Here is a 26,522-nt window from a genome sequence, read left to right as displayed (position 1 = left end):
CTAGAATAGGACCAGACCAAGTCTACAACAGGACTAAAACTGGATCAAACCAGCACCAGTGTGAGCCATTGACTGTGTGTGCAAACGGACTCCATTGTAAATGTTAAGTTGATCTGGGTAGTTCTAGACTTTTTGCTCATATAAACCTAAATAAATTACCAAATTTTATAAAATCTAAATAAAAGTGTACAGAAGATATTTAGGAACAAGAATATAGACACTTTTGTCCTGAGGGCTGCTACTCTCCTCAAGGTGCCTTAACACAGTACTGTATATAATAACTGTTCTTGTTGAGCTGCACTGAGACTTTTGTTTGAGCTTTTCTATTGTTATTGTATTTTACATCGCAATGTGATTAAATTACCCCTTAGGAACAAAGTGTTCCTGATTGATTGACATATGAATAACTAAATTTCAACAAAAATGTCACATAGACAGAAGGAAACAAAGGGGACAATTTGCATATTTTTTGTTTTTGCATAATATAAATGTACAATTAAATAGATAACGTAATACTTCCACTTCAATATAAGAAAGAGACATGATTACAATCTAAAATCTCAAGCCAATACCTGCAGAACATGACCCTATAAAGACTTTTCTATTTAAAAGTGTAGTAGTTTTGTGCAGACAGACCAGGTCCCAGCGTCCGCCCGCGGTCCTCTGTGCGACCCGTCAGTTTGGGGTGCAGGTGGCACTTGGCGTTTTTAATCTTGAAAGAAGCTGTTTGTTTCACTGGAGGGGCCAGAGTCTCTACAGACAAACACAGCACCGTGAGCACAAACAAAACACACACTTTTCACTTTTTATACAACTCCACTTTCTGCCTTCAATAATGCATTTTATATTCAGACTGGCTTTAACATTCAGTAATGGAGTGTCACAACAATTGGTTTTATGTTTCATTGTTTAATGTTTTTGCATGTTTTTATAGTGTTGATTTTATTGGAAAGTACTTTGGTCCCCTTGTGTAGTAAAGTGTGCAAAGATTGATTGATATTCTAAACAATGTATGTGATGTGTGTAACAGCAAGCATCAAATTAATTTTACTGAAGAAAACAAAAGGTTTATATTTTAGAAAGCAGTTACAAAGCTAAACAAACTAAACAATGCATAACATGTAGACCAAAGTTCATCAGTATTTTGTGTTGTGAATAAGAATTATTAAGTGGAGACTGGATAAACACTACAGTGTTTATCACATGTGTGAAGAAAGACTTAATTCATAATGAGCAAATAGTTTATTAATAGTTCATTAAGAATAATTCAGGCTTAGTAACTATTTAATTTATGGAGTTAGGGCATTTATAAAGGCATAGTAATTACTGAATTAAGGGATTAGGCCAGGGGTGGGCAAACTACGGCCCGGGGGCCGTATGCGGCCCTTTAAACCTTTTAATCCGGCCCGCCGAACTGGAATAAATTACAATAATAAACCTTGTTGATGTTTTATTTGTCATGCATTTCCAGCATTTCCCAGTAGATGGCGCACTATATATACATTGAGGGGCGGTGCATTAGGTTGGCCGCAATGCTTTATGGGAAAGTGTTCTTACAGGAGTTATTCGGACCATGAGTGAAGTAGTTGGTGCTTAAGATATAAGACTGCACTGCTTCCTATTTGACTTTGTAAAAATCAATCAAGAAAACTTATGGCCTCCGGGTTGTAATTATTAACGTGTACAACATTTCCGTGCGTTTGTGGTTGTTCGGCGTGAGCTTAGTTTATGAGCTGTTAGTAGTCATATTTGTGAACAGTGAACTCATGATATACTTACACTAGTGGTGTGCAGTGGAACAGGTCTTAATGGATTTATGTGTTCTGAATCTTTCACAGCAGTGATGGAACGTGTAGCACGCGTCTGAAGTCTTAACTAAATGTGAAGAACGTAACAAATCTGAGCTCTTATCAAGTTACGTCCTGTCTTCCTTTCCAGCCCTCCTTCAGCCCCTATGTGGCCCGCGAGTCAGGAAGTTCATCCACCGTAACACAATTGGGGCGTTAATAACTAGGGATCCTCTGTTAAAGATCCTAAAAGCCTGTCCTGATCAGAACAGGTATTCTGAAACGTACAGAGTTCAGACTTTTTTTTGAAGTATACATAAGCTGAACCAGTGCAGCTTTATATCTTGAACACTTCTACCTGACTTATGGTCCAAATACGCTGCCCGAAAGAATACTTTCCCATAAAGCATTGCGGCCAACATAATGCACCGCCCCTCAATGTATATATAGTGCGCCGTCTACTGGGAAACGCCGGAAATGCAGGAAAAATAAAACAGTAACAAGGTTTATTATTGTCTTTTATTCAAGTTCGGCGAACCTGAATAAATTACAATAATTTATTCAAGTTCGCCGAACTTATAGTATAATTAAAGTAATTTATTCAGGTTCGGCGAACTGGAATAAATTACAATAATAAACCTTGTTACTGTTTTATTTTTCCTGCATTTCCCGCGTTTCCCAGTAGATGGCGCACTATATATATATACATTAAGGGGAGGTGCATTATGTTGGCCGCAATGCTTTATGGGAAAGTATTCTTTTGGGCGGCGTATTCAGACCATGATGGAGGTAGAAGTGTTCGAGATATAAAGGGGCATTGTCTCTTTTCGTATGGTGATAATGCTAAGTCTATAAGGATTCAGATGCAATGTTAAAATTAATACCAATTATGTACAGTAGAGGTAGTCCCTTTTTGGTGAATGCATTCATGATAAGACACTGTGGAGTAGACACTGCTTAATTTAGTAATATGATCTAACCGCGTAGGGCTAATGTTCTCATGTGGTGTGTGGTGGAGCAGACCTCATTCACTCCTCATGCGTTCTGAAACTTCTGCGTCTCCAGAAGTTGCAGCGCCTAGTGTCAAATACGTTCTACATGAGCGTAAATACGAGTGCAATGGAGCCGGGCTCTTAACACGTTCTGCCTCCTCTCCGGCCCTTCTGTCAATTTTTAGAGCCCTATATGGCCCCTGAACCAAAAAGTTTGCCCACCCCTGGATTAGGCTATTAGTTAAAAAGTTTATATCATTCTTAATAAATTATGTGCATTATGAATAAAGACTTTGTCCGTGCTTCATTAAGACTATTAAATGTGTAGTTCTAAAAATATTAACACAAATGTTAAGTTAAGTTGTTAAATGTTATGCTAAGTTCCACATACTGTTTCAAATGCTTTTTGTAGGTTATTACAGTGCAGGCACAGAGTGTTACAGACCTATACATGTCTGGCTGCTGCTGTTGAGCCTGGAGGGAGAGCTCTTCCCTCTGAGGATGGGGATGCCACAGCTCACAGAGTAACTGTTATCGGACTCTGGAACACACAGGCAAAAGTCATCACCACAAAACTATACACAATGATATTTCAATACTAGTGATAAACAAAGTCAGAATAGCTTAAGACCTTGGGGAGGTCAGTGGGGAGACTGAAATGCTGTTTGGACCTGACCCTGAGGAACCTTGTTATGATCATAATTCAAAAATTATGATAAATTTTATGAGATTGTTTCCTCATCAAAAACTCACCTGGATTTGTGTTTTTTTCCATTCACACATAACACACAAAGGCTGAGTTCTTCCCTCAAATTTTGGAGACGTACACATTAATAATAAACGGATTATGCAAACATATGTGAATGAAACAAAACACAACTTCGGTTAAGTTTTTGATGAGGTAACAACATTCTAACATGGCTTAAAGCTCACTAGAATAAATTCGCATAATATGGTAACTTTTCATGTTAGCTGCTGGGAATAGAGCAAAATATTACGGTTAATGTAGTTGGTGTACATATGCGGCCAGATAAAAACAAAGAGTGTCCAATTTATACAAGTCCATGATAATAGCATTGCAGTTTAATATTGCAATTACACAATATATACATATACACATATTTGTTTTATTAGTTCAAAATAAAACAAAATTATCCTACCTGCTAGATAGTGAGCTTTGGAGGCACATGTGAGGGAGCAGCTCTCCTTTTTGCCTGTTTTGCTGCAGGTCAGAGTCGCTTTCGGAGCTACAAGCCCGGGAGGACATTTCACCAGCTCTGGAAAATACAACAATTTAACATGCTACTGCAACTTCCACACACTCAGAAATAGTATTGGGTCAAGCGTGAGATCTCGGAACAGCCAGCAGAGGGCAGTGTAACCACATACCGATGCAGTCCTTCCTGTTCCAGTGGAGTTTGAATCCAGGAGGACAGGTACATTCATAGCTGCCCAGTGTGTTTATGCAGCCATATTTACAACCTCCTCTATTTATACTGCACTCGTCGATATCTGTAAAACACATCAAAACACAGACGAAACAGAATTAGTGCAGATAATTAATGCAACTGGAGAAAGGTACTGGATAAAACAAAAAAATGTAAACTGTCAAATCAAGTTAGTAATAAAACAGATTTGCTTATCTGAGTTTCGATTTTATTCAGAAACTAGACAGCAAATTCCCACTGAGATTTGTAGATTTTATTCAGGCAAGGCATTTGTGAGAAAAGGGCAGCTACAACACAAGCCCAGGGCAAGATATTGTGTACAAAATGCATTACAACTGAATATTGATCGTACGTGTGCATTTTCAATATACTGTATTTATGTATTTGGGGTTGGGTTGTCTGAATCTTGATTAGAGAGAAATCATTGTTATGTATTTCAAAAAGTCAGTAGCACAGTACAGTTACAGGTCTTGAAGGAAGGTTCACGTACAAGTGTTCTGTATTCTTATTGTGCGACAAAGCCCATTATGCTGAATCTGAACGTGAATTTCTAACTTCCAAAATCTCTTTGATCGAGAAATGCACTATCCTTGACACCATATAAACAAGTTATGATGGAGACAGTGTACGCGCAGAAATTTGGGCTTTAAAGTTTTAGTCATTCACCGAGCACCCACACGCCCCGCCCACCCTTGTCGCTGGAGTCTACTTTCACAGACAGCCCGATATTTCCACTTTTTAGCGCATCAGCTATCGGCCTTAAATCTTGAGCACGGGTCGATATTTTGTTTGGGCTAACCTGCTGCGTAAAGAATACACATAAAGATTTATTTCAGCACTTCAGTACAAAGAGATAACAGCAGAAAACATGACTAAACCGTTTCCTTATAGGCTTGTGGTTAAAAAAAGAAAGAAAGGGGCTGTGGGTGAGATTGCAGTAAATTTAACACATTAAAGTTGAGGAAAATAATAAAATCTGACCCACATAGCTGCCCAAAAATATATCGGCTTATGCTTATGTCTACACAGGTTAAATGCTCAATGACACAATAGTATGCTTGGATCTACTCATGAACTAGTTCTCAGTTTCACTTGTTTATGGAGAGAGTAGAAACGTAATAACTATAATAAAATCAAATCATAATCTGATCCCTGTGACAACATCCAGTTTTGTGAAATCGTTATTTTGTGATGCAGTAACTCATTATTAAACGCAGGTGCTTTTTCCAACCCACTTATGCTATTGGTCAGTATGAGTGATTGACAGCTGGATTTAACCAATCATAGTGCAGAGATAACTTTCAGACCAAGTAGATGACTTATGATTTATGCCTTAAATCAATTTTAAGATATTAAATGGCTGATTTTTTTTTTTTTTTTTTTGGCACATCATCCACCCCTAACCTAGCCTGATTCATCAGCTGGTTTCACTTCGTGGAAACCATCTGACCTCGCAGCATTAGGATTCGTTTGCTCGACAATAGGTGGGTACTTTTATTTATTTAACAAATTGCTGCTATTTGGTCATGACATATGTAATGTGTCGCTAACTGGACTAACTGGTATATTAAGCTTTTCTCAAATCCCATAGGAAGAAGGGCCATAAAGTCTTTCCCCTTAATAAAATTGACCAAACATTCTCTTTGTTCCGGCTTTAAATCCTCGATCCCGGGAATCGTTGCCAACACAGAATGTATGGCTCTTCGCTGATTGGCCGGTGTCCGGACTCGCACTTCCAGGGTTCTTGCAAACCGTTTAGTGTATTCCGATTCTTGACCAAGTCGCTGGAGAGAAATGAAATTGAGCGGAGGCACTAGGTGGCGGCAGCCTGGCTACCCCTAGCCAATGTTAACCTCTCCAAACCTATCACCATGGGTTTCAGAATGAAGAGAATTTAGGCCCATTGCCATAGTGATTAACGGTTTAAAAACAAAATCTTTTGAATGAGAAAAAGCATTCAAAATATTACATACAACAGGAAACTGAAATTCACAAAAACATAGCACACTTCAGCTCAGATATGTTGAATTTCCATACAAATCATTATACAGTATCTTTCTTAGTCAAACATAGATACTCTTGCAGTTCACGGAGAATCACTATCACCTTTGAGCGTGCACTTAAGTCACTAAAAGCATCCGCTGCGCACATGTAATGAGTTTAGTGTTTTAAATCGTGGTCGGCCCCGGGATGAGACAGGCAATGGTGGCATTGATTGATGATGTGGAGAGCTGATATGAAATGCTCCAAGGTTGTCTCATTCAATTATTCAGCGCGCACAAAGAGCCCGCGCGCCTCCACCTTCCCCAGAGAATGCTATGACTTCATCAGTACTGCCAACGCGACGCCCAGATACGCTACTTATCCAGCCACATCAAAGTAACGCGGTTTAGAAGACAAAGAACTTTTAATGAATATCTGATGGAGGGGTGAGCTCATCTGCCAGTTGTTTGGTTTGACTTTATTCTTGAGTGGGAGAGAAGAGATCCACACTGACCTTTACAACATGTTTTTCTTTTTAAAACAAGGATTCAAAGACGTGCCAAGGGAATAAAAGTGCATGTCGAACATCTCGGCGGAGCTATTCATGATGGTTGACTTGCAAAGAGATAGACAAGTTTAATATAACTTTAAATGCTCACTAATTCATTCATATTGAGTTGATTTTGTGCGGATAGCTGGAAACCACAGCTTTTCAGCAGCTTTTAGTGCAGGATTGAGAATGGGTTAGAGCTACTATGGGTGATTTCAGAACCACTAATGCAATTACAGTTAAGAGTTACTGTATTTCTGAAGTATAAATTATAGCCCTGTGCTGTTTTTTGTTTTTTTTAATAGTACTGCATGAGTCTTATATAGCACTTTTCCAGACGCTCAAAGTTGCTTTATAATTTGGTTCATTATTCATTCAGTCAGTACCTGGAAGTGGTAAGCTACTACTGTAGTCACAGTTGCCCTGGGGCAGGCTGACGGATGCGAGGCTGCCAATCTGCACCATCTGTCCCTCTGACCACCACCAACACTCATGTTCACCCCACTTTCATATTTGGCAATGTGGGTGAAGTGTCTTGCCTAAGGACACAAAGATAGTTTTGTTTTGTTTTGAAACCGGTGCCCCACTATGGCACCTGATTTTTCTCAGTGGTCTCCCATCCAAGTACTAACCAGGCCCTGCTTCAGATCTGGAATTGCCAATCTCTACTGAACTAAAGGTAAAAGGTAGCTGTTAACTTGAACACCACCATGACATGACATTACAAGGTGGAACAGACATTTTGAGCATTGGAGTAGACAGAAAACTAAAGAGTTACTCAAACATGGGTGAATGAAACAAAACACAACTCCAGGGTTATGTTTTTGAGGTGGCTTAAAGCTCACAAGAGTGGTGTTTGCATATTGGACCTTTATGAAAGAAATAACTTCAATTAAAAAAGTGTCAGTTTGTTTTTTATGAGGGGAGAGTTTCAAACACTTGGATTCTGATGACATATTATTCAAGACTAAACTAGTTCTGTTCTAAAAATACTCACTTCAACTTCAAGGGTTATTTGTAAGCCATGGGCTCTGTGGATCTATGGCCTGGCCAGCCCAGCCCAGACCACATGCTGATACAATACTTTACAAAGACATTTGGTTTGGAACCATATCCAGTCTCCACATGATACCCAATAGATGGATTAACCAATCAGAGAAAAGCATGGCTCATTTGTGACAAAACAAACATGGCAGCGTATAAGTAAAAAAAAACAGAAAAATACAAAGAATAAATCAACAAGCATTGCAGTAAACGTTGTAAATATGAGGTAAAAGAGGTTATATATTAAACTGGACTTTTTAGACCATGTTATAGTTGTTTCCAATCCGTGTATCATTCGTTCATTAGTTTTTCAATATAAAACCAAAAATAAGAAAAACACACACACGCGCACACACACACACACACATATATATATATATTTTTTCTTCTTCATTATTTGTCTCCAAAATCAAAATGAAAAAAACAAAACAAAAAACAAACAAACAAACAAAAAAAACAGATAACGATTTTGGATTTTGTGTTTAAATGAATACTGGTAAAAAAAACGGATAATGGCCGTTTTCTGTTTCCGTGACTTAAAGTGTGATGCTGGACTTTTTGTGCCGCATACAGACTGAACCAGGACTGAATCAGGACTAAAACAATACTAAATCAGGACTAAACCATTTTCAGTCCTGGTCTGTTCCCAGTCTCAGCCCCAGTGTCAGTCCCAGTGTCAGTCCTGGTCTGGTTCCCGTCTCAGTCCCAGTCTGGTCCCGGTCTGAGTCCTGGACCTGTTCCCATTCGCATGTCTCAGTCCTGGTCTCAGTCCCGGTCTGGTTCCAGTCTGGTCCCGGACCTGCTTTAGTCCTGGTTCAGTATGCACAGCAAAAGTCCAGCATCACAGTTTAAATCATGAAAACGGGAAACGGCCGTTATGTGTTGTTTCCATTATTCATTTAAAATCGAAAATTGAAAAAATGAATTGTTTGGTTTTGGAGACAAATAATGAAAAAAACAAAAACAAAAAAAAACAGTTGTTTTTCGTTTTCATATTTTTGGTTTTATATTGAAAAACAAATGAACAAATGATACACGGATTGTTTCCCCTCACCATTTACTCACCCAAAGTTGTATTTGGAGTGATTTGTGCATGTTTGAGCAATCTTTGATCACTTTTTTTCAAGATGCCATATTGACGATCAATCTGTTTTCACTGCCACGGCACACGCCCACTGCTCTGTACTTACATCATCTCCAATTTCATTTTCTTATTCTGTGGTACAAGTAGGATTCAGCAGCATTGCGTAGTCATTTTCTACATTATAGTTATAAAGCAGACACAAGCACAACAGGTCGTCTTTAATATTGGAGAGTCATCTGATGTGCAATCTACCTCAAAGTAGGAGATTACCTCCACAGGCACATGTATCTAACTATATAATATTTATTCCTCAACTAGAAAGATTTTTTATTTTCTATTTACCCATCATGCCCTTTAGTATAGTTTAAAATAAGGTGAAGAGCAAGGACACACATTCAGCAAATTGTCTAGACTCAGAAAGCACTAAACACTGAAAACACTGAAATAGGTAATGAGCTATGTGTGCTTGACCTAACCACTTCACCATATGTCCACCCCTAACCTCCCTATTTTGCATGCACAGTTCAAATAAGGCTGTGTTAAACTTGCTGTTTATAGTTTTATTACATCCATTCTCGGAGGGCCCAACAGTAAAAGTGGTGTGATAGGAGCAGAGGGGGGGAGCAAGAGATGATCATTTCTCCCCTCATGATGGACTATGATGGAGCACACAGAGCATTTAAACAAGAGGAGATGTGCCGCCAAACAGTCTCTCCAAAGCACCCGGGTAACAGACGCTAGTGATGGACGATTTCCTCTCCATTTTCTGTTGTTGAAAATTTCAGATAACCTCAGAGATTTATGGCGCTCGGAGTGGCGGTTTCTCACTACAGGCCGTAACCAAGGTGAGAGTGTCCCGCTGTGTCGTTTATCAGTAGGAAAAATGACTGCCAAACAACTCAAAGTGCTTTAAACATAGGGCCAACTGCAGACCGAGCCAGTTAGGACAGTAAAGGGGTGATGGATATTGACAGATGAGGCACAGCTGGTTTTATTTATAAGCTTTGGAGAGTGCAATGCCAATGGTGATGATTATTAGTTAAATTGGAGTGAACACTGCATGTTAACATTAGAGATATTTGCACTTTTAATACATCAGCTACCGGCCTTAAAGGTGCACTGTGTTTTCTTGTAGAACTGCTTGTCTTCATTGAGCTGTTATAGCTTTGCCTAGAAGAGGGGTCAGCAACCTTAAATACCCAAAGAGCCATTTGGAGCGTCTCCCACAGAAAAAACACCCAGAGCTTCAAAACCCTTTTGACATCAAAAATGAGAATAACACTGCATTTCTTTTTTTTTTACCTGTATCCTCTGTATAAAAGATAAAAAGCATTTTGTATTTATGAAATCAATGAAATGCTACAGAGAATATATGTCCATTCATATATATGGTCTATGAATGCAGACTTATAATCTGTGAAAAGTTTCACATGAACTATCTCCAACACGGTAAAAGCAGAGAGCAGAAGAGTAGAGAACAGACTCACCATAAGCCGCACATCTCTCTATCACAGAAAGAACACTCATATTCCACTGAGTCACGTCCTTTAGTCTGACATAAGATGACTGCATCAGCCACACAAAGAGCGCTTACAGTTTATGCAAATTAGCCATGTGGTTTTAAGTTTTGTTTCTGTAAAACGTAAACAAATGTGTGTAAAGCTGCATTAAACACATTATTACTCAATGTCTATTTGAGCCCTCCTCTTAGAAAACAAAAATCCAAACTTAAATTATCTACCCGCAGCGAATCAAAACTGCTGTGCGCTTTTGTTCCGTTATCATTTTATTTTATTTAGTTCCAAATGTACCAGTCTCATCAGCCATGATAGAAAATGAATCTGGTCACGTAGCATTAAACATTCTGTTTGCTTCAGAAACTTTTCTTTTCTTGGATTTATCCCACCTACCATGGGTTGAAAAAGCTCAATAAATCATGCTGCTGGTGTAGGACCTGGTAAATTCAGGCTGCCAGATCTGTGCTGGGTGTTGCACATCGGCAGCTTTGGCGATTTTGAGCAGCAAAAATATATATATAAAAAAATACATTGTAATTAAATACTCATTATTTATTTTCCAAAGTCACAGGGAGCTGCAACAAAAGGATGAATGGCTCTGGAGCTGCAGGTTGCCGACCCCGGCCTACAATGTTCCACAGGGAAGTATTAAACTCATCGATGTCCGCGAAGATAAGCAGAAATAAAAGTAGGCCTAGATACAAGTCAGATCTTTGGAGAGGCGCCTCAGTGTATATCTGTTTTTCATAATATTTTTAACAAATAAAAACACCTGTAATGGAATAAATGTGAAATAGACAAGTTTAATACTGCACTATGGAACATTCCAGGCAAAACAATCACATCCCCATCGAGACAAGCAGGTGGTGGACCTTCTATCAGAAAAAGTTACACAGTGCACCTTTACAACTCAAGCAGAGGCTGATATTTTGTCTTGGTCAACCTGCTGCCTTAAGAATACATACAAAGCTTTGGTTCACTTTAGTGCAAAGAGATCACAGCACAAACCGTGACTACACAGCTCTCTTATAGGTTTGTGGTTTTAAAAAAAAAAAAAAAAAAAAAAAAAGATGTGTGTGAGTTTGACGTAATATAAAATAACTTGTCTGGAGAAAATAATCACACATCATACATCCATATTGGTCAATCTGTAATATACATGCAGTAACACGCTAGAGCCATGGGGTAATTTCCATTTGTTGTCTCACTCACTCTCACCAACACACTCTCATTCATACACAGCAGCAGTCGCCCAGTCCACGACAAACCCTGCTCAGCGTCCGAGATCAGACGAGATTGTGCCTTCTTAAGGTGCAAAAACAAGTTTTATACAAATGTTCAGTTTTCTTTTTTTCACTCTATTTGTCCATTAAAGAAGCGCTATTTTACTTCTATTAGGTACTAACTGCTAACACATAACATTTAGATCACCACATTACCTTTAATGTTGCTATGTTTTCACTTTCACTTTTTTGACAATGTGAGTTAGATGGTAGAAACTTAAGAGAAAAAAAAAACAAAAAAAAAAACATTTATTTTACCTAATATCCCCTTTTGAATATACACTGTCCCATTCAAACACAGCTGTATGTAAAATTATTTTTCATTGCCCCCCTCTGTGTAATTTTAATGATTGTGTGGTCAACTGGCTACCAAACTACGGCAAAAATGATTACAGTATTTTTCGCACTTTTTTTCATGGTTTGGGTGGTGTGACAACAGCTACACAGAAGAGGAAGCAGCTCTCAGTTTACTTCCAGAGGTCGGAATTGCTCAGAAGTGACACCAAGGATGAATAATTAAATGGATTTAGTGATTTGGGGTGAGATGAAGAGTTTGGTAAACTTGTTCTGTTGTTTATGCTATAGTTATGTGAAGAACTGTTCATACGTGACATTAACAGTCTGTTGTTCTCTAGTCTATTGTTATTACTGTACCTTACCTTTCAAGATGAAATGTCAATTCCTGGTCTCTGATTTTATAAAATAAATTTCCCCCAAAAAGTGGGATTTATAGTCTGGTGCAACTTATATATATTTTTTTTTTCATTACTCATTTTTTGGCTGGTGTGACTTATACTCCAGAGAGACTTATAGTCTGAAAAATACGGTAGATGAAAGTTACAATACTTTACTTTTGAGGTCTATGCAACATTTCAATGTATGTAGCAAAAAGGCCATACTACAGTAATTACTCATAATTTCCAAACTATTGAATGCACCTGAATATTAGCTGCATCAACTAAAATTTTAAAAGAAAAAAAAAGTACATATATAAGTTTATAGGGATGTAACACTAACCAAAATATCGTGATATCGTATCATCAAAAATAATATCGTGGACCATCACAATATATCAAATTGCAAGCCTCTTTGCTTAAATTAAGAGTTATGGTTCAGCAATAGTTAAAAAAGACAAAGGGAACTACATAGACCATGATCCTTTGCTCCATTTCAGTGTAGACTACAAGAAGAAATAACAGTTCTAAGCACTTTTAAAATCTTAGTTCTTTGGATTAAGTCTTGTCAAAGCAGGAAAAAGTAGCATATTAACAGTTTTGTTAGCCTCCACAAAATATCACAATAAATATCGTACCGTGAGATGTGTATCGTGAAAATATTGTACCAAGAGATATGGATATTGTTACATTCCTGTACAGACAGCGGCGCTTTCTACACTCAGGCTGCGTACACATCCGCTGTGTTGATAAACAAATAATCCATCTATAAATTAGCCGCATCATTGTTTAAGCTGCAGGGTTCAAAGTGGGTGAAAAAGTAGCGGGTTTTACGGAAATTAAGGTATGTTAAAATGGATTGCATGCGTCCTGAGCAGCAAAACTAACCCCTATGTACATATGCACCTTCATAAAAATACATTTTCAATATTACAAAGTGAAACCACAATTACAATTACTTTGTTCCGTCCAATGCACTGGAGCGACTTCTACACAACCATTTCATCATGTTCACCCAAGTGAGCACGTCCTTTTCCTCTCATGGTAAGAACGAAAAAAATATATACTTTCAAGCCCGAGGCGGTAAAGACAGGTGATTAGCACTCCACTCCATCTTAGCTCCCTCCATCATAACGGCACAGACCCGAGTACAATTGGTACCTGCTAAAGCCTGATAGATGTGGCTGCTACTTCGCGTACTTTCAGACGGCCCAATAGTCAGTTTTTTTTCACTTCGGAGTCCATTAAGTACAGCACAAAATGTCTAGGCTTTACATTATACTTGCGCGCTGCTGCTTTCAGATTGATTTGGTGCCTTCCGGGTAGCCACCTGTTCCGTCTCATTTCAATGCGTCGGAAAAATCAACTCACAGAGACTTAAAACCGCGCTAAAAACGGTGATCCATCAAAATGAGCACCCACTTACTTTTTTTCTTTCTTTCTTTTTTTTTTTTTTAAGCGTTGTGTTTTGTGTCACTGCTGGAATGTAATGAAAAACTGATACGATGTTTGGAGACACAGACAAATTTGTTGAAAGAATAATTTCAACAGCCACAGGAGGATAATTGTGATTTTATAATGTGTTTAGAAATACTGTTCTGCTTGAAGATGTCTCGAAAATTTGTTGATATCATCCATTAAACACAGAGCACTGGAGTGATTTGATTACCAACAACAAAAAATCACAAATTGAACTTTCAGATAACAGAAAATTGGACTTTCAGGTATCCAAGAAGGAAACACAAAGGCATTGAGGTGATATTAAAGCTGCCACTTGCTTGTTTACATGGAGATGTTTTGTTTTGTTTTTTTTAAATCTCCATGGAAACAAACGTTCTACATTATGGCATTAAACTTATTCGCAATGGAGACAAATAGGCCACCAGGGCAAACTGCAAGTCAGATCTGAGGAGAGGAGTGCCCACTCACAGTAATAATGCATATTTTATAATGCATAATTATTTGTGTTGGCAATAAAAACACCTCTAATCGATAGAATATAAGCTAGCCCAAGTTATAATACCTCCATGGAGAGAAGCAGGTTATGAATCGCTCAGTCATTAAAGTTACACTTTAAATATAATTAGAGGCAAGCACGTAGCATGCGATTTTACTGGTTTTAAAATGACTGAAGAATTACTGATAAAAAATAATGAACACTGTTCATTTTCTAATTTTCTAATTCTGCTATTTGAAATGACTAGTGGTACATATGAGATTGGTGTTAGTGTTTCCAGCTCATTCTTGTTATCTTGGCCTGCGTCCTCACAGGTATAATACTCCCTACAAAGGAAGCATAGCCAGACTGGACTGGACTAGAATGGACAACACTAGGTGCTGTACTGATGTAAATCAACTTCTCCTGCGTTACAACTCCAGTTTCATTTATTTTCCATTCAACTCTCAAGCTATTATTGTTTATTCTACAACAGCTTTTGCTCTAAACTTTGTTTAAAATATCCCTCTATTCATATTTAGTAAAAAATTTAAAAATTTCTGTGATATAGTATTAGTAGTAAAAACTATATTACCCCAAGCCTGTGTGCAAGTTACTGTACCATTAATAATGTAAAAAATATGAATAAATAAAAGAGATTCCCGGGGGGGTGAAGCTAACTAAAAGCACTATTCTGTTAGAATCTCTGTTACGCAAGTTAAATAATCTGAGCTTTATTTTAGCACAGTTTCACTAGAAAGAGCTGATTTAGCTGGAACTACAAAGGCTAAGATGATTTGTTGCACACATAACATCTCAGCTGCTGCAGTCATAAACTAGCTAGAATAAGCCAACAGTTTTTCACTTTTGCAGTTAGTCTCTCACCTTTTTTGTTGAAAATCAAACACCTAAACAGGACCATGAACGTTCATATTAATCACAGGCTCCAGAAAATGTTTAAATCCATTTTGTATTTTTTTGAGTTTTCAGACTATCATAACACTTTTTGTCTGCGTTTGATAATGTGTGGATTGTGTCACCATGTTAACTGCTGAACATCCCGCCAGTAGAAACACACGTAGAGTGCCCCCAGCATAATGTCACTGCAAAGTTTCAATATGTGCAAATGTAAATAAGAAAACCCTCCAATCTCCAAGCTTCACTGACTCTCTACTTAATAGCCGCCTGCAAGAAAACACTTTTGGTCTTACCATTTAAACCAAATACAAAATGGACTATAATTAAGGTTATAACAATCGACATAATTAGTGTATAGATTTCTATTGCAAATGGCTGTGAAGGGAGGAGAGGTGAGTGAGTTCATCTGAAAAGGTTAAAGCTCCTATAGTGTGCGTCACATTTAAATGAGACATGGTTATACAAAGCAGCCCCTGAAATCAAAGGATGTCAAGAGGTTAAAACGCATGTTCTTACCTCCACAGTGAGCCAGTCCGTAGAGCACGTATCCTTTATTACAGAGACACTGAAAACTCCCCGCTGAGTTTACACAGAAGTGGTCACAGGCTCGGTCGAATGAACACTCGTCAATGTCTGGAAAGAAAGAAAAACATATTATAAAACTGAACAATAGACACTTTCCACACAATCCTCTTCTTTCTATATCCATTTTATTTTGAGTACCAGTTGTTGTGCGTTGAAATCACATGTCACAACAACTACTTCAGAAAAGATTCGGACCAATTCTGTCTGCTGCTGTCATAGTTGACCTTCAGAGCTGCTGGGGCAGGTTTTCCATTCCGACGTTCCGAAATTGGAAAAGTATTTTGGAAATAACAAGCGGAAACAGGCAGCGTCAACAGTGTAGTGATTGCTTGACTTTATAATAGAACTGTGAAGTTGACAATCTTTGGTCCTCTTTCCTCAGCCCAGTATTCTTCGAGTGTTAAAGGGGACTTACTATGCAAAATTGATTTTTAACTTTCAGCCGTGCTATAATGGTTTTCCCTCATAAGTAAGCTAACTCAGAGTTTTATTTAGAGTCATTCTTGCACGTTTCAAAAATCTGGTATTGTTCTGCATTTGGGGCATAAGTGCTCAGAAAAGCACTGTTGGACCGACCAGGGCCAAATAATGAGCTCTGTGTTTACACCACAAAGTCAATAGTCATTTTAGGCTAATTGCAATTTATAATAACAAAATGTAAAACTGTCATCTAAATTATAGCCAGGCGATACAGCCTAAAATAAAATCTGTATTTTTGGGGGTATATTTAGGATATTGTAAACTTCCTTTAATTACATTTGTATAGATATGTAATCAAATTTTAATAACTTAAATGGAACAATTTCTTCAAAATCTCATTAATTGCCCAGCTAAATTATGTAATAGTTTATTTTTGATGATGTCATAATCTCAGTTGGTGGGCAAGGGCCTATGTAACTCTGTGGAAGATTCATTGTTTTTGAAAGAAATATCCAAAAAAGAAATCCACAAATGTTGCACTGAATCATTATTTGTTAGGGATTGGGTTCACAAACCAAGTCCTTTCAACTGACAAAAATCAACCCTTTGCATTTGAATAATGGCATCCCTTTCTGAGGCATTTTGAGAAATGTATGTCCCTTTTGTTAGTCTGTGACATAGAGCTTTCATGTGTATATTACAGAGGTATTAACCATCAACCAGGTCTACAAATGTGTCATTTGTCTCTACTGTAGATGTTTTGAAAGGAATGTTCCATATCATCACATTAAATTATGTGTCTTGCATTTCCACAATGCATTTATTTACTGTTCAAAAGTCCCTTGAAGACTGCATTGTTATCGTGAGTGGGGTTGCCTCTCCACAGATCTGACCTGTAACTAGGCCTGGCATCATCACCATCTTGTCTCCATGCAGATGGTTGAGATTAATGCCGTACTGTGCAACATTCTAGGCAAAACGATAACATTTCCATGGGGGACAAGCAGGTATTACAAAACTATCTCTAAACCAAATCGCTAAACCTTGATGTTTAGATATGTAGAATGCCCTGTCCACCTTATGATGTCATGAATTGACAGTTTAAGTTAACAGCTGCCTTTTATTGTTAGCTCAATACAAATTAGCAATCCCAGGGTTGAAATCATCCAAATGATTCCTAGTGAAGGTGTATGGAGTTTAAAAACACAGTGGAGCACTTCCTCTATTGCCACATGACATCACAAGGTCAAACAGAGTGTTTACTGTTTGAGAGAAGACCCCAGCCTAAATATACAGAGTTTGTGTGATAAACATTTGCAAATGAAACAAAAAAAACTCCAGGTATGTTTTTGATGAGTAACATTACAACATGGATCAGAAAATAGCATAATGTGGGCCCTTTAGTGATGCTGTAGTTTGAAAGCACTTGGTGATGAACAGAAGTATGTGTCAAGTCAGGGCAGAGGCTGAGATGAGCTGCTCGTGTGAGAATGTCTCTTTGGCTCATTACACAAAGAAATGGGACTTTTATCTGCTGTGTGCTTATGAGGCAGAGCCAGACGCTATCAAACATATTCAGGTATTTTACAGCAATTAAAAAGAGCTCACTTCAAACCAAGCAAGATTAAAGAATGAGAAGAACCCAAGTCATGCAAAAAGTCTGAATTGAACTTTAGGACTGTGGATCAAGACAATGTGATAAAAGTACACACATTTTGAGCTTTGGAGATGTAGATGGATTAATAATAAAAGATGACTCAGTCATGTATGAAAGAAACAACAAAACTCTAGGTATGTTTTCGGGGTAACAACATTATAACATGGCTTAAAGGTCACAAGAATCCATTTATCCATCCATCCTTTAACCACAGGCTGGTAGTAATAAATAATGAGGATTCAGTTACATTTACTTGAGCAACATTTTAAAGAATATTTTTGACACTAAGTCTTGCCTTGCCTTGTCTTACTTAAGCTTTCTTAGTTTGAGGTATTAATAAAATTACCTGGGAGCTACTCTATGCTATTAGCCTAATTTATCAGCTGGTTTCACTTCGCAGAAACCATCTGACCTCACAGTGTTAGAATTCGTTTGCTCAAAGGTAGGCGGGTACTTTTTTAAATGTAATCAATTGCTGCTATTTGCATCAATCAATTAAGCTTTTCCCAAATCCCATAGGAAGAAGGACAATAATGTCTTTCCCCTTGATAAAATTCACCAAATATTCTCTTTGTTCCGGCTTTAAATCCTTGATCTCGGGAATCGTTGCCAACACAGAATGTATGGCTCTTCACTGATTGGCTGGTGCCTGAAGTCGCACTTCTGGGGTTTTTGAGAACTGTCTAGTGTATTCCGATACCTGACCTAGTCGCTGGAGAGAAATGAAATAGAGGGAAGGCACTAGGTGGCACCACCTGGCTACTATGTTATACTCCTCTATGAGCAATGCTAAAGTGCAACTGTAGCATGTTGACCTATATGTAGTAGTTTGTTATACCTTATATCAAGAGTCTCTGAAAATACCATCATATTCACATTATTTGTCTGATTGCATCAACATGATCATTGCTGGTCAAATCTGTGGAGAGGAGAGCCCTCTCAGAGACAGAATGCATGTTTTTTGAGGTGGAAAATGGAGACCTAGCAGACCAGGGCTGAAATCATCCATATGATTCTACTGAAGGTGCATAGAATTTAAAAACACAGTGGAGCACTTCACTGGAACAGAGGGTTGTCTGCTTGAGAGAAGAACACAGTGTAAATATGCAGGATTTGTGTGTTACACACGTGTAAATGAAACAAAACAACTCTAGATATGTTTTTTGATGAGAAAACATTATAACATGGCTCAGAAAAAGCGTAATATGAAAAACAAATAATCAATTCCATTTTAAAACTAGTTAGAATTTGCACTGACAATTCAGCACTACATTTTTATAATACAATTATCTTAAGCCCAATTGCATCAACAGAGGCTCAGTGGAAGAGCACTGACCCACTAACCAGACGGTCCCAGATCTAATCTCTGCTCCGCTCAGTATATCATGTTGTTGTGAATGCTAACTGTAACACTCTTGTTACCACTCCAACTGTACTTTAAATAATTTGGACCAGAAGATTCGACTACTAACAGGAGCAGTGATGTAAATGAGACTCAGACAAAGGTTTAAAAGCTTTAAATGCTGGCTTGTATTATAGAAAAATAAAATAAAATGAATTGTTTGCACAGAATTATCTCTTTTTGGTACCAACACTTCTCATTGACAACTTTCTTTACAATCACAGTAGTCAACAGTTCTTACCTGGGTGCACCCTTTCAAATTTACATTCAATTTAAGTTCAACAAAAATATCTGGTTCGGTTCAAATTCGATTGACATTACATTCATGAAACAAATCAAACAACAAACCCTTTTGTGGAAGAATGACTCTACCCCACCCCAAGTTCACTTCCTGCATGTAGATATGTGTACAGTCCGCAAAAGTCCTTTTGAATTTCAGGTAAGTTTTAACGTCCAATGTTCCAGGGGAATGTGTGCAAGGAAGGAGCAGCAAATGACAAGGCGTGGAAGGGTATGTTCCTGTGGGGCCTACCACACTGCACCGTGCAGTAGATGATCGACTCAACCAGTTTATCCAAGGGGTGGCTCGCCATCAACGACAGGTCCGCCTAACAAAAACCTGACCTGTCGGACACAGTGTCATAAAATACTATAAGTGTAAAATAAAACTATTCTCACAATCTGTTCTGATTGTAACTTTTTGCTTGTAACATTACCTATGTTCACAAGTAGGAATAAAATCATGAAATTCGTGTATTACTGTCTAATACATTCTCAAATCAACAACATGAACTGCATTAAAATTGCAGCGGAAAACAAAACATAGATTAATTCCCTATGATAATCAATGAACTTTACAATGTAAGTATCAAACCATATGCTTTTTACAATTTGACATGAACATAAACAACAAAATGCTCACCGATCTCACAGTAGTGAAAAGGCTGGAGTTCAAAATGGCACTTCCTCTCGTCTAAAACCAAAAGTGCAAAGGGTAAAAATAATGAATTCCTAACTAATATATAATTTCTTTCAAATAAATATGTGAGATATAACGTTTAACTTCAACAACTGATCATTTAAATTAACATTGTTTGTACCTGTGTTTGTTTTTTCAATCGCAGTTTTCTGCCAGTGCTCGGACTTGCTGTCTGCACGCATGTGAGGCCATAGGGTGGGACGAGTGCGCAGATAAGGACAGGTCATTGGACCAGAGCTAAATGTCAATCAGAGGGGGAGCGGTGCGCGGAGATTCCGTGCGCAGAAAAGAAGTGAGGAGCAGGGAGAAGAGCAAAACGGGGAGCGGGGAGAGGAGCAAGAAGGGGTGCAGAGAGGGGTGCACGGAGATTCCGTGCGAATGAAGCTACTACTACAACACGCAGCAGCAAGCGGACTCTTTCTTTGCATTGAAAATGACGTTTTCAGACATAGGATATCGCATTCGTGTCCTGAAAAACGTTTGACTAGCTCTTGGAAATAAAGTACGTTTTCATAATAAGCAGAAGTGACCTGTCCAGGAGTAATTTGGCGACCAATGCGTCAGTCTTTAGACCCTGCGTCTGCTTCAGTTGCGCCATCGCTGGAATGAATCTCCAAGAATCACCTTAGTTTGGCTTCGTTGCTTTTCCCCTTGTCTTCTTCTTTCAGCGACCTCAAAAACGGACTTTCTTTTGCAGCTAACTGCTCCTGGATTCTTGTCGCCATCGCAACAAACTTTGTGCTAACTGCGAGGAAGATATAGGTCAAAAAAGCCGCTAAGAACCGTTGCGTTGGTGGAGTAAACAGCGTCTTTGAGTCTTGCGTCTGTGGACTGCGTGACAGGCATATGTAAAGCACGTAACGGCAGCGCGCAGGCAAGTCAGTTACGCTAGAAACGTAGGGAGTTTGATTGACAGCCTATCAGCTCACAGATAACGAGGCAGTGTCGTTATCTATTGGCAAATGTTTAGCTGGCCCCACCACGTCCAGAGTTGATGAATTTTTATTGTCTTTTTTTTTGGTCATCATAATTACAAGGCTACTGCACTTCTATAATGCTATCATTGACAATTTGAAACAAACAAAAAAAAAAATCCTCCATACAACCTTTAAAGCATATTTTATTAAAGGCACTCAAATATCAAATATGAGCTACATAACTTAATTATGAATGTGTGAGGAAACAGACAGAAAACACAGCCTTGAGATATAACCTGGGGTGTTAACATGTGTCTCGTTAACAAGTACATGTTCATTAGCAAAATAAAAATAAAAATCGCTGTAGTTGTAACATTTGGTGCTAATTAGAAATGTTGTTAAAAAATAAAAGCATGCATTTTGTCCTGCCAAAAAAACCCTAAACCATAAAATCATGAAAATTGTGGAGGATGTATTCAGTTTTGTTGCATTTTGTAACTTTTTCATTGGGATTCCATCAACTGCTTTTTTTTATGGATGTGTCATTACTCTGCCTGGAATGTTACACAGTATGGCATTAAACAGCTCTACCTTACATTTATTAAATTACCGGTACAGATGGATTTATAGCTCAAAGTACCAAGAAAAACAGGCATTCTGAGCAGGGTCGTTTCTCCACAGATCTGATCAGTAACTTGGTAACTTTACCTATTTGAAAATGTACTAAGAGTAAAAAGAAAAAGTATTTCATGCAGATTCTGAAATCTAATAAAGCATCAAATCGCGTGATTCTGATCAAGACTTGTACTTAATTTAGTTCGGCAGGAACATTTCAATTCATATTTTTTCCCTAGCTGTTTTTATTTGTATATTTTTGTTTGCTCAAACTATGAATGTGCTAAAAATAACTCCACATCCTTTTCCAGCAGGTTCCAAACAAGAATAAAAATGCAGTCAGATCAAAAATGTAGTGGAGTAGAAAGTACAGATACCTGAACTCAAATGTAGTGAAGTAAAAGTATCCATTTTAAAATGTACTTAAGTAAAATACAGATACCTAAAATTTATACTTTTGAGCTTTTACTTTTTCACGTTCCACCAGTGGAAACTTGTAACCTCTTTGACAGCAAGTTGGACTGAACAATTCCTGTCAACGTGACCCAAAAAGGCAGTTCAAGTTACCACTTTTGAAAAATAATAATCTGTAATGACACCTTGGTTTAGGACAAAGAGAAAGTCCTTATTTCACTTCTGCTGTGAAAATCATAGGATTGAAAATAGCATGGAAGGTTAGGAGGGTGATTCAGCGCTAGACAGCTCCTCATCGTTAAATTAGGTATAGTTACATTTCCCATTTTTAAAAGCAATAAGTAAGGCCAAATTATGGTTATTTGAGCTAGTTTCACGGTGCGCTCCAGACAAAAGGCCCTTGAGACTTCTCTGGTGTTAATTTGCTAGTGTCACATTCAAAGTACAAAAATATAAGGTGCGCTCAGTCACACATAGAGAGTGTGTGATATTTTAATAAAGAAGAGACTAATTAAAGTGTAGCAGTGGAAAAGGTTACTATTGTTTATACAGTGAGGAGATGAGGGCTGGCTGCATTGGCCTTATAGGAGTCTGAGGCATAGGAGAGAGAAGACAGAAGGGTGGGGGGGGGGGGGGGCTGGAGGAGACAAGCCCCATCTTGACTTAAGGGCTATGGTCCAGCGGTGATAGGAAGCGGCGTGACTGTTTAAACCCAGATAAAGCCAGACAGGAGTTAGTTTACACGCTCAGATAGCTCACAAAACACCTGTAACCTCATATTACACTGCGCCATTTTGACCCTGGCAAAGTAAAAATAAAAAAAGGCTTGCTCCAAGTATGTGTAACATTCTAATACAGCTTAAGCTCACAAGAATCCATTTTGTGTAACATAGGACCTTTAAATTAGTCTTGCATCGAGTCTAGATACTTTTTTGAGAAGGTGTTCAAAAATAAATGTCAAGTGGGTCCATCACCTGTTGCCTTTTTTCGTTCTTTCTTTTTTTTTTGTCAATAAACACAACATTTTAGGACTGTGAAATTAATCAAAGATATTAATATATGACGTAATATATGGTGTCATCTATCTAAGGCTACGTTTATATAATGATGGTCTGGAAGACTGAAAAGTGGCGTCGCGTCTTCACTTTTTATTCTGCGTTTAGACGAGCATTTCGGGAGGAAATCTGCGTGCATACAGTGATGCAAAACTGTGTGGAATTCGATTTTGTATGCAAAATTTAACAGAGGTAATTTCAGATCCTTCTCTGTTCACTAATAGTATCTCTGCATATTCTCTACATTTGTTGAGATGCCTCCTGTAAGTTTATTAGAGCAGCCAGAGTAGCTTGAAGGAAATGATCCGACATGTTTGTTTCTGTATACTGTATGTATGTGATGTAAATACGTACGCAACGTGAGCAGATCTGACCAGAGTTTTGCGTCTTGGGCAGTGTAGACGGAAACACTACAGTGGAACATATTCAACTTTTCCACTCTTGAGGGTGGTTTCAGATTTTTGCATTTTTAAGCCTCAAAAACGCCGTCACTGTCTAAACGAAAGGCACATCTGATAAAACATTTTGTCGTTTTTACTCACAAGTGTTCTCGTGTAAACAGGCCCCATGCTAAGCTATGCTATGCTAATGAAAACAAACCTGACAAAATGGCTATAACCTGTGTTTATCTCTACAATGGAGGGGCTAACGATAATGAACTGTCTACTGGAAAGGCCTGTCACAATAATTGCTATATCGATTTGTCTTTCAGCATATGAAAGCTACGAATAATATATTTTGGGGATCACTAGGGATGTAACAATAACCGAAATATCGTGATATTGTATCGTCAAAGTTCTCACAATAATATCGTGGACTGTTACAATGTATCGAATAACAAGTTTCTTTGCTTAAATGAACACAGTTATGATGCAACAATAGCTAAAAAAAAAAAGACAGTGGGAACTACATAGACCATGATCCTTTGTTCCATTTCAGTGCAGACTACAAGAAGAAATAACAGTTCTAAGCACTTTTAAGTCTTTGGATCTTTGGATTAAATCTTGTCAAGGCATTTTAAGAGGAAAACACAGCATATTAACAGTTTTAGTCTCCACAAAATATAGCAATAAATATTGTACCGAGAGATTTGGATATTGTTACATCCCTAATCGTGATCGTGAGCTTTCCCACGACATCGCAATAAATATCGTACCGTGAGGTTCATACCGTGGGATCACTATACATTGTGTGTATATTTTCTTTGTAAATTTGGGGTATTTTTGTTGTAATACAGAGGGTTGAAAAACAAGTTTATATTGCAAATTATTGGTTAGTTCTGCTATTTATTTGTTGCAGCTCAGGTGTTTTTGACTGATATTGTTTGTATAAGAATAGTTCACAGGAATTATCTTACTTCTTTTTGTGTCCAAAACGTGTTGCCTTATACACCAGTACAGTCTTTATGTTTTTCATTGTAATGATTTAGAACAAAATGACTGAAGAATTCAATGTCAAGATAGTTACTGCGTTTCCTGGAATGTTCCACAGTATGGCATTAACCTAATCTATCTCTATGGAGGTAAGAGGTGATGCCACCAATCCATGTTACAGGTCAGATCCTTGGAGAGGCAAGCCCGCACAGCTTGCGAATACATGTTTTTTGAAGTATCTGACGGCAGTACACGGTCACAATACAATAAATGATAGATATTTTAATGTCATACTGTGGAACATTCCAGGCAAAGCAATAACATATTGATGAAGACAGACAAGCTGCCAGCCGTCCATCAGAAAAGTGACACAGTGAAGCTTTAATATTTCTCTCAGTGTATGTTTCTTTAGAGGAACTATATTTTTCTTTTCTCCCAAAACAGAAAGGAGTATTTACAGGTGCAGCCCACAGCACTTATCGACCTCAGAATTTACCCCCCGACTGTAATCATCCTCCATTCCCCGAGTGTCTCAGGGCTGTGTGAGAAAAATGACAGGAATGAGAGGTGAGGAAGAGCAGTAGACAGAGAGAGGAGAGAGGGAGGAGGGGGAGAGTGAAGAGAGAGAGGGAGAGAGGCAGGAATGAGAGGTGAGGAAGAGCAGCAGAGAGAGAGAGTGAGAGGGGAAGAGGAGGAGGAGAGAGGGCGGATAGAAAGGAGAGGGTGAGAGAATGAAAGGAGGGTGAGAGAAGAGAGAGAGAGAAGAGAGCAAGGGGGTAGGTAGAAAGAGAGAGAAAGAGCCACAAATGAGAGGTGAGGAAGAGCAGAAGACAGAGAGCGAGGAGAGGGGGAAGATGGGGGAGAAAAGACAAGAGGAAGACAAGAGGGAGAGCCAGAGAAGGGGAGGCATGGAGAAAGAGAGGAGAGGAAGAGAGACTGAAAGAGAGCAATGGGGTAGAGAGGTTAGAAAGAGAAATGAGAGGTGAGGAAGAGCAGCAAACAGAGAGGGGGGCGAGGAAGAGAAGGAGTAAGGGAGAGGAACAAGAGGTGAGAAAGAGCAGCAGCCTGAGAGAGAGAGAGGGGGCAGGAGGAGTGAAGGAGGAATGAAGAAAGAGAGAGAGAAGAGAGAGGAAGTGTGACAGGAGTAGAACAAAAAGGAAAAAGGTAGAGAGCTGGAGAAAAAGAGGGAAACAGAGAGAGAGAGAGAGAGAGAGAGAGAGAGAGAGAGAGAGAGAGAGAGAGAGAGAGAGAGAGAGAGAGAGAGAGAGAGAGAGAGAGAGAGAGAGAGAGAGAGAAGAACAACACCGCCAAACACAGACTCCATATTACAGACATTACCACAGTTCAGACCAAACCAAAACAAGGACAGCAGCTTGTTTTCACACTCTACAAAGTGTTGATGTCACTCTCTCAGGTGGGGCCTGACAAGAGCAGTTTTCATGCATCTACAATGTAGTATTTTAAGATCAATCAAACTTTGACCAATACACAGATGCATTTTAACAAGAAGTGGGTACTTTAAAGAGACCCTATTACGCTGTTTTCTGATCTATGTTATAATGTTGTTTCCTCAGAACAAACAGACCTGGAGTTGTGTTTTGTTTCATTCACACATGTTTAAAAGGGCAGTCCGGAATTTTGGACATAGGACCTCATTTCCTAGTGAGCCAGAGTGTTGGAGACGTGTGGAGACACTTTTTAAAATATTCCATCCAGTCCTTGTATTTGCAGAGGTCACTGGTGCTAGGCTAGTGTATGTCAATGGTCATAGTTAGTCTGCCGCTAAAAACAGTCTTACCCACTCCACAAAACACCCTAAGCAAAACTATTATTACATCAGACTGTCGATGTAAATGTCTGTGTCGATAGAATAATCTCAGAGGTAAAAT

The 26,522-nt window shown here is 38.4% G+C and overlaps 1 protein-coding gene across 1 annotated transcript in view; it reads right to left on the bottom strand.

Moving 5' to 3' along the window:
• The window catches only part of scube3 (signal peptide, CUB domain, EGF-like 3), a 203,535-nt gene that overhangs the window by 10,009 nt on the left and 167,004 nt on the right, over positions 1–26,522 (bottom strand). The window contains exons 10-14 of the mRNA XM_055166159.1: positions 15,733–15,849; positions 4,169–4,291; positions 3,940–4,056; positions 3,225–3,320; positions 637–753 (exon numbers count right to left, since the gene is read on the bottom strand). Coding sequence (XP_055022134.1) covers positions 637–753; positions 3,225–3,320; positions 3,940–4,056; positions 4,169–4,291; positions 15,733–15,849 — 570 coding nt within the window. The remainder of the gene's footprint in view (positions 1–636; positions 754–3,224; positions 3,321–3,939; positions 4,057–4,168; positions 4,292–15,732; positions 15,850–26,522) is intronic.

The sequence above is a fragment of the Boleophthalmus pectinirostris genome, unplaced genomic scaffold (assembly GCF_026225935.1).
Source record: "Boleophthalmus pectinirostris isolate CB_2022bp ecotype Guang Dong unplaced genomic scaffold, ASM2622593v1 HiC_scaffold_8, whole genome shotgun sequence".
Classification (NCBI taxonomy): domain Eukaryota; kingdom Metazoa; phylum Chordata; class Actinopteri; order Gobiiformes; family Gobiidae; genus Boleophthalmus; species Boleophthalmus pectinirostris.
Note: the sequence above shows the minus strand (reverse complement) of the source record. Positions and strands in the feature narration are given on the sequence as shown.